Below are 8,075 nucleotides of genomic sequence, written 5' to 3' on the forward strand. Positions count from 1 at the left end.
GGGGGGGAGACGGGGGGGGGGGGGGGGGAAGTAAAACTCGTGGGTTGAGATAAGAACAGTTTAATAGAAAAGAAAGGAAGAAACTAATAATGATAATAGTAACGATAATAAAATGACAATACTAATAAAAGGATTGGAATATACAAAACAAGTCATGCACAATGCAATTGCTCACCACTTGCTGACCGATGCCCAGTTAGTTCCTGAGCAGCGATCCCCCCAGGCCAACTCCCCCCAGTTTATATACTGGGCATGATGTCACATGGTATGGAGTACCCCTTCGGCCAGTTTGGGTCAGCTGTCTTGGCTGTGTCCCCTTCCAAACTTCTTGTGCCCATCCAGCCTTCTTGCTGCCTGGGCATGAGAAGCTGAAAAATCCTTGACTTGGTGTAAACACACTGATGTTTTCCGTTGTTGCAAAGTAGTGCTATCAGCATTCTTCTCATACTAAATGCAAAATGTAACACCATACCAGCTACTAGCAAGAAAATTAACTCTATCCCAGCTGAAACCAGGACAGCTCCATAGACACTGAACAGCCGGCAGAAGTCAGCAAGGCCGGCTGGTGCCCATGGTGGGTTTTGAAGCCCCCACTGCGGGTATGAACATCCATGGGAGCCTCAGCGTCTTCTGGGCCCAGCTGCTGTGTAGTTTCTACTTGCACCAACTTGTGGGTGGCTGCCCTAGATTAGGTGTTGGTTTCAGATTTATTCATGCCCATTTGAGCCCTTGATATTTTTAAACTTGTATAGCAAGCCTTCCACTCCTGCCCTCTCCCGAAGGAAAGCGCCTGCACCCTGGGCCCTTTCTGGCTTGCAGCCACCCAGCTCCCGTGGGCTGCTCTCCGGGCGGTGGCATTTGCATGGACCTCAGACCAGAAAGAGCTTTTGTGGGTTATGAAAGTAAACCAGCAAGTAGAAACAGATGGCTGTGTTATCAGGTGTTGCAGTCCTGTCTGCATCTGGTCACGGTGGAGTTAAAGTGATTTATTTTTTTTATTATTATTATTTTTAAAGGAGAAATGCATCTGGAAAGGACTGAATGGGACACAGCCAGCTTCAGCCCTCCTGCTGCCTGTGGGCATGGCAGCCTCTGGCTTCCCTGCCTGCTCGCCCGGATCCATCAGAGCTGTGGTGGGAGCCCTGCGCTGGCCATGCTGCTCTGCTGCTGCTCCTCAAGCCTGATGTGTGGGTTATAGGGTGGGGATGTAATTAGCAGGGCTGAGAAGGCTGTGTCCACCCTACCACGAGCTGGGAGGGAGAATGGGCTTGCAAGGAGCTGGGCTGTTTAATTGGGAGCTAGACATGCTCTGAAAAATGGTGTTGGAAGGAGGATCTGTGCTCTGGGACTCGTGACCTTTGAGGACTTTCTCAGGCTTTTCTCACCTGCTGCAAGGGCTGGAAGTTTCCATACCTGGCCCCAGCTGCGGCAGGGTTTTTCCCGGGATTGCTTTGCTTGCCTGGCACCGTGCTCGCTTCCCAGTGAGCTGGGAGGAGAGGGAAGCAGAGCCCCATTGACGAGCAGAGAGCACCTTGTGAGAGCTCTGAGTAACCTTAAATAAAAACAAGGGACTTTGAGCATCCACATGACTAAGAAAAGCCACCTGGTGCATTCACAGGAGGCTGATTACTTGGGTAATCCCTTCCTAGAAGTTGAAGTGACAAAACCCCCATCACCTCCGCAGGGGAAGCAGGAGCTGCCTGAGATGCTGATGCCGGGAAAGGCCCCTCAAATCATCCCTTTTTGTATCCCAAAGGGAATCTGCCTCGTCCAAATATAACAGTTCAACAGTAAGTGCTTGGCGAGTGCTCTGAGGAGGAGCCGGAGAGGAGGGCGGTCGCTCTGGGGCAGGGGCAGGCGTTTGGGTAGGAGCATCCCATGGGAGCACCCTGGGTCTGCCAGAGAAAGGTGAATCCAAGGCTGCTCTTACTCACTTGTGGCTTTACCAGAACGGCTGCCGGGATTCCAGCTTGGAAAATAAAACCTGTCTTAATAAACAGTGACTCACGTTGCCTAGAGTTAAAAATAAGGTCCTGTTGGCTGCCCCTCTCCTGCGTGGGAACCCAGGCACTGTCTTCCTGGGGGCAGATCCCAGGGCTGCCGTGGGTTTCTCCATCACTTGCCCCCATCCTTTTCCCCAACTTCCTCTGGAGATGGTCGGATTTGCTCTGGTGCGGCCGCATCCTGCACACAGAGCCGGAGTGCTGCTGGAAACACAACTGCCTGCATTGCTCCTCTCCAGGTTTATTAGAATAGAATAGGTGGTTTGTCCCTTCCTTGCTTTTACTGGAAATTTTTCCGGTCCTGGCAGAGCTCAGACAAGCCCTGGCTGCTTTCATCCTGTTCAGCCTCCATTTTAGCCTCCGTTTTTGTCAGCCCCGGAGTCCTGGCCCCGGCCCCTTTCTGGCATCAGTGCCGTTGTGCAGGGAGGTACTGGATGCTGACCCAGCCCCAGTTCCCGGCACTGGCTCCCCAGCAGCGGCACCGCAGGAAGGAACTGGGGTGGGGGCCAGCAGCGCTCGGGGTCGGGTGCCCTCTCCTCCAGGGACGGAGTGCCCTGGCCTACGAGTCCCGGGATGAATGCCATGACTTTGTCCCCACTGGAACCTCCCGATGCTCTGAGTCCCTGCAAGAAGCCTGGGCTGGGCTGTACCCCAGCTCTCCATCCATACTGGTTGCAAGAGGGATGGAAGGAGCTGGGGGGGTCCCTAGGGAGCACTGGGGGCTTTCTCCGTCCCCACTCCGAGGTGCTGGGAGCCCAGCTCGGGGTGCAGCATGTCCTTCCCCCCCTCTCCAGCTGCTGCGGTGCCACGTTCGCAGCCCCCCAGGTAGGCGCTGGGGATGGAGGGGGACCGGGGGCTGCCCCCATGGGAGTGCACGGCCTTCGGGAAGGGGAGAGGGCAGCGGTAAAAATAACCCCTGGGCCAGCTCCAGCCTGTTGTGGCTTCCTGCAATTTACAGCCCTTCCCGGGGGGAAGAGGAGACAGGAACGGGCCTGGCTCGGGGCTGGCTTTGACCCTTTCGCCACCAACGGAGAAAGTGCCAGAAGGACCCTTCCTCCCTTCTTCTCCCTCGCCGGCCAGGGCAGGATCCTGGGGAAGGGGATCGTGGCGGGCTCCTGCTCCTGAGCTGCACCCAGCATCTTGGGGTGGATGAAGAAAGAGAAGCTGCTGGAACGGGCATGGTTTCCCTGTCCCGTTCCTGATGCCCTGTGTGCTGGAGGGACACAGAGACACAGTCCTGCCTGGGAGGAGGCAGAGATCTCTGCTGCGGATCCCAAAATCCCAGCCAGGCTCCCGTAAGGAGATGGAGGGAGGAGGAGAGCTGGCAGAGGTGAGCTGGAGCTGCAGGAGAAGGAGGGTTAATGCTGGCTCGGTAGAGGCAGGGCTCTGCAGTGTGAAGGCTGCGGCTGGGGCACATGCTGGCAGGGTGGGCTGCTGCTGACGGGGCTGGGCTGGTAAGGGTTAATGGGGTGGCTCTTCCTCTTCCTCAACCTCTATATGAGGCTCCTGCTGGCTCCAGGCTCAGTTTGCTGCCAGCAGCCAGAGGGGCAGGAGCTGAGTGAGACTAGAGCATCCCTGCATCCCATCCCTGCATCCCTGTGTGGGCTCAGGTGAGCGTAAGCATCCTCCGCCTGCCGAGCCCAGTGGCTGGGCACGGATCCTGGCAGCGGGACTGGGATGGGGAGCGTGCAAGCGCACTGGTACGGGTACAGGCAGTTGCATCCCGGGCACACTGGGTCTGCCGGGGTGAAGCCGGTGGGTGACGGGACCGTGTGCTGAGGGCACCTTCCCTTGAGCGGCAGCGGAGCTCTGCCCGGCACCGCGGGAGGCTGGGGAGCTCATCCCTTGGGAGTGCAGGACCAGACAAACAGCGTGCCTCAGTTTCCCCATCTGTACACCAGCCATGAAGCCCGTGGGCTGTGTGTGGATGTGCGTGGGCAGAGGGCTCCCGGGCTGTTTGCTCTCTAGTGAGTCCTGCTCTGCCCAATCCCATGTCCCTGCTGTCACCTGGGGAGGCGGCGGTGCTGGGTCAGCCGCTGGCAGTGGGGTGGCTCTTTGTGGCCATTTGGGCCTCTTCTGCTCAGCAAAACCATCTGCTTTGGGCATTTACAGCCATCGGCTCAGGCTCCAGACCCCCTTCCCCCAGCTCCCACCTCCATAGCCGGATTCACAGCCCAGACCCGCACGGATGCTCGGGTACAGCTGAGCAAGAGCCATCACACCCCAGGGCTAATAAAAGCCCCTTTGCTCCATGGCCCCCCACGCATCGAGCAGGAGAGGTACCTTCCCTCCAAGGCAGCCGAGCCTGGCCTGGCTGCGGGGAGCACGGCACGGAGACCCCAAAACATCCCCCGGCCCCTTCCCTGCTGCCACCAGGCACGGGCCCAGCCGGGGCAGCTCGCCAGCTCTCCTGCGCACAGGATTTGTTCTTGTTGTCCCTGCACTCGGAAAGATAAGGTGGCCGGGCTCCGGTATTTTTTCCTGTTGGAAGCTGCTCCTGGGATGCGGGTGAAGCCGGCGGATGCTCGGCGCTTCTCTCTTCCTGCCCGTGGATTCTTCCTGCCTGGGCTGGCAGGGCTCGCTGCTTGGCGTGGGATTGAGGGGACCCCCCCCCCCTTAAGCTCCGCTTCCCCCCCCAACATTCCCCTGCCACTTCTGCATCCTCAGCATTAACCCCAACTCTCCTCTCTCCTCCCAGGGCTGAATCCAGGATCCGTGTGAAGCTTCGTGAACCTCCCCAGCCGCAGCACCGGACACCCCCCCCAGCCACTCAGGAGGGGAGCAGAACAACCAGGGGTGCAATTTTGGGGTTGGGGGGCAATGGTACCCCTGAGCAGCCCCCCTCTTGCCGTCTGCACCTCCAGCAACCTGCGCCTCGTGGCCCGTGGCCGCAGCTCCCCCCTGGCCTGGCTGAACCGAGGCCCCGAGTGTCCGCAGGAGTCGGGGGGCAGTGGGGGCCGGAGACCCAGCGCCGTGGAGCGGCTGGAGGCCGACAAGGCCAAATACGTCAAATCCCAACAGGTCATCAACAGCCGGCAGGAGCCGGCGCTGCGAAGCTGTTCGCCCCGGTTCTCCCCCCGCAGCCGGCGCCTCCTTGCCCGCCAACAGTGTAACGAGTTGTGTCAGGGCTCAGAGCTGAGCCGGGAGGGTCCCAGGAAGCTGCCGTGCCCCCAGTCCCCTGTGTCGCGCCGGACCGGCGGCAGACGCCTGCTGAGACCCGACTCCCTCATCATCTACCGGCAGAAACGGGACTGTCCAGGTGGCGACAAAGAAAATGCCAAGGGCTCTGGGCTGGTGCGACGCCTCTTCCAGGGACCCCTCAGAAACAAGCCCCCCAGCTCCCCCCCAGCCAGGGGGCTGGGTGAGGGGCCGCCGGCCCCCCTGAGCCCCGAGACCCCCATGCTGTGGGTGCCCGCGGAGAAGGAGGAGGTGAGGACGCCGGGTGCCAGCAGCGGCGGCGGTGGTGGCGGTGGCATCTTCCCTCTGCCCAGCAGCCCCATGGCGCAGCCCCCTGAGCCCCCCGGCAAGCAGGCGCTGGCTCTGCGCGTCTCCCTGCCGCTCTCGGAGAAGGAGCGGTTCTTTAATTACTGCGGGCTGGACCGGGCACTGGTGGAGCTGCTGGGACGGGAGCGGTTCGGACCAGCGGGCTGGGACAACGCCTCGACTCGGCATCCCGGTTCCTGCGAGTCGGAGCCCGGGCAGGCCTCGGAAGGCAGCGAGGGGAACGTGGGGCTGGGTGAGGAGGAGCAGGATGCCCGGCTTGGCTCCACCGTTTCGGTGGTGGAACGCAATGCCCGCGTCATCAAGTGGCTCTACGGCTGCCAGAGAGCCTGGGCGGCCGCCAAGGAATCCACCGTCTGAGCGGAGGCAGCCTGGCCGGGGACGAGGACGTCCGTGTGGTTCCCGTTTGGCTGGACGTGGCCCCTCGCCCTCGGTGAATGTGGCCGATGGGCTGGTGGCATCCACGGTCCTCGTGCCGTGGGGCTGCTGCTGGCTGGGAGGGCCACCAGGTCTACCCCAGACCCAGGGATGGGGGTACCTGAGGGGAAGGGGGTCCCCTGGGTGACTCTCTCCTTGACCCCAGGGCTGGCAGGCTGCTGTCCCCTGCTGTGACCCATCTTCTCCATCCTCCCTGTCTCCAGCCCAAGGTGGTGGGATGGGCCCACAGCCCCCGTCGGCCGCTCGTGTCCTGCACCAGCTGCAGACTGGGGGGGGGGGGGCAGAGCCTGAGCCCCCCCCGTCGCGGGCAGCGCCCACCCCACAGCCCCCTCTTCCCCAGAAAAGGGGCTGCTGAGGCCAGAGCAGCGCTGAATAAACTTGATTTTTGTCGGTTTTTTTCTAGCCTGGCAGTGTGTGTGGTTTGTGCGGGCAGAGCCCGGGCTTGGGGGGGAATGCTTCAGGGTGGGGGGGTAGCAGCTCCCCATCCCCACCGTGGGGGTCGTGCTGCTCCAGGGGTGATGGGGCTGCCGGGGGGGGGATCAAGGGCAAAGAAAGCACCAGGCAGGGCTTGGGGAAAAGGGGCACCTCAGGATCTTTAGTGCAGACACGTTGCCGAAACCCACCGCGGAGCCCTTGGGTGCGGGCAGGGGGCTGCCCACTTGGAGAGTCCGGCCAGCATGTCCTCCTCTAGTTGCCCTTGGGGGCATTCTTGTTCCTGATTTCGGCCAGTTTGCCAGCCAAGAAGCCCCAGCGGAAGGCCCCTTCCTCTGGCTCCCGCAGGTCGCTGCCATCGTCACCCGGCGGCTCCCCGGGGCTCTCACCCGGTTCCGGGGGGGGCACCGCCTTGTCCGGCCCCGACACCTGCTGCCACTTGGTAGCAAAGAGATCCCAAAAGCCGGGTGCCTTCTCGGAGGGGGGTGGCTCGGGCGGCGAGGTGGCCAGCGGGCTGGAGAGGGAGCGGGGATGGGGACGTCGGTGTGGGGTCCCTTCTTGCCGGGTCCCGCAGTGGCCAGGGACTGGGACCCCCAACCCCCCCAATACCCCCCCTCCATGCCGGCTCCCTCCCTGCTGCCCCCCAGCCCAGGCCCACAGGTATAGGCAGTGGAGGGGGATGAGGTGATGGAACAGGGGGATGTGGGGGCTCCACAATTCCCAGGGGCTGGATCCAGGCTCTGGGGTGTGTGCCCCCCCCCGCCCCGAGCTGCAACTTACTGGTCTGCGCAGGACTCTGGGCTGAGCAGCTGGTGCTCATCCTCGCTGGTGAAGAGGGACGAAAGTGTCCGCCAGCCCCGGGCACCCACCCCCTGCACCTGCGGGGGAGGCAGCATTGGGCTCACCGGGGACCCCAAGGTCCCAGCAGGCCCCCCCGGCCCCCCGCTTCCCCCCCAGCCTCCTCCTCACCTTCCTCGCCAGCTGGGACACGGGGCTGGGTCCCTCCTCCATCAGCCTGGGTGTCTCGGCCGTCTCCATCAGCTCGGGGGGGTCTCCCTGCAACGAAACCCCCACGTGAGGACAGGGGTGCAGGCAGGGGGAGGGCAGGGAGGTTTGTCACCCCGCTTTGGGGGGACCCAGGCTTGGCGGTCACCCCCCCACACACACCCTACCTCCTCCTGCAGCGCTCCGTCCGCCCGCGTCCCCCCCAGTGTCTGCAGCACTTTGGCCTTGTAGATCCTCCAGAAGCCCTGGGTCATGGTGAGGGGCTCAGCGGGGCCAGAAGCCGGCGGGTGCCGTGGGGAGCAGGAGGGGTGGGGGGCTGGGCGCCCCCCCCGTGCCTCCCCGGCGATCCAGTGGCTTCATTAAACTTTCAGGGGCCACTTCCAATGCACAAAGGGGAACCTGAGCCCGGCCTGAGCCGGGGGCAGCGCAGGGGCAGCTGCTCTGGTCACCCTCAACCTCCCCCCCCCTCCACCTCCCTGCCCCAGCCCCCCAGTGCCCCTCACCCCTAGGGGACCCTCCCCAAGGCTGGGGTCACCCCAAGCCCACAGTGCAGAGGAGGCGCTGGGGCTCGGCGCTCCTCACACATTCCGTCCCCCCCGTGCCGTGGGTCCTCATTTATAATTGATCACCCAGAGCGGAGGAAACACGATCAGTGCTGGGACACGGTGTGCTGAGCCCTCCCCAGCTCATCACACC

At 62.5% G+C, this 8,075-nt stretch overlaps 3 protein-coding genes across 3 annotated transcripts in view; 2 read left to right on the forward strand and 1 right to left on the reverse strand.

Annotated features, from left to right (window-relative positions):
• PDIK1L (PDLIM1 interacting kinase 1 like) overlaps positions 1–3,366 on the forward strand; it is a 15,208-nt gene extending 11,842 nt beyond the window's left edge. The window contains exon 3 of the mRNA XM_010576132.1: positions 1,017–3,366. The gene's annotated coding sequence lies outside the window, so the exon portion shown is untranslated. The remainder of the gene's footprint in view (positions 1–1,016) is intronic.
• A 1,457-nt stretch (positions 3,367–4,823) lies between these two features.
• FAM110D (family with sequence similarity 110, member D) lies at positions 4,824–6,127 on the forward strand. The gene has a single exon (XM_010576356.1). It carries the CDS (start codon positions 4,824–4,826, stop codon positions 5,862–5,864), a length of 1,041 nt encoding a protein of 346 aa, XP_010574658.1. The 3' UTR covers positions 5,865–6,127.
• Positions 6,128–6,629: 502 nt separating this feature from the next.
• LOC104837312 (testis development-related protein-like) lies at positions 6,630–7,633 on the reverse strand. Its single transcript, XM_010576357.1, has 4 exons — positions 7,547–7,633; positions 7,344–7,430; positions 7,155–7,252; positions 6,630–6,888 (listed from the first exon to the last, which is right to left on the reverse strand). The coding sequence occupies exons 1-4, from the start codon at positions 7,631–7,633 to the stop codon at positions 6,630–6,632; spliced, it is 531 nt and encodes a 176-aa protein (XP_010574659.1).
• Positions 7,634–8,075: the final 442 nt, after the last annotated feature.

The sequence above is a fragment of the Haliaeetus leucocephalus genome, unplaced genomic scaffold (genome assembly GCF_000737465.1).
Source record: "Haliaeetus leucocephalus isolate CR32 unplaced genomic scaffold, Haliaeetus_leucocephalus-4.0 Scaffold517, whole genome shotgun sequence".
Taxonomy (NCBI): Eukaryota; Metazoa; Chordata; class Aves; order Accipitriformes; family Accipitridae; genus Haliaeetus; species Haliaeetus leucocephalus.

Excerpts from the sequence above, each read along its gene's own strand:
- FAM110D (XM_010576356.1), top strand. The coding sequence starts at position 4,824 with ATGGTACCCCTGAGCAGCCCCCCTCTTGCCGTCTGCACCTCCAGCAAC.
- LOC104837312 (XM_010576357.1), bottom strand. The coding sequence starts at position 7,633 with ATGACCCAGGGCTTCTGGAGGATCTACAAGGCCAAAGTGCTGCAGACA. Across the intron at positions 7,431-7,546 it reads ACGGAGCGCTGCAGGAGGAG|GGAGACCCCCCCGAGCTGAT; the intron begins GTAGGGTGTGTG and ends GTTTCGTTGCAG. Across the intron at positions 6,889-7,154 it reads CCAGAGTCCTGCGCAGACCA|CCCGCTGGCCACCTCGCCGC; the intron begins GTAAGTTGCAGC and ends CTCCCTCTCCAG.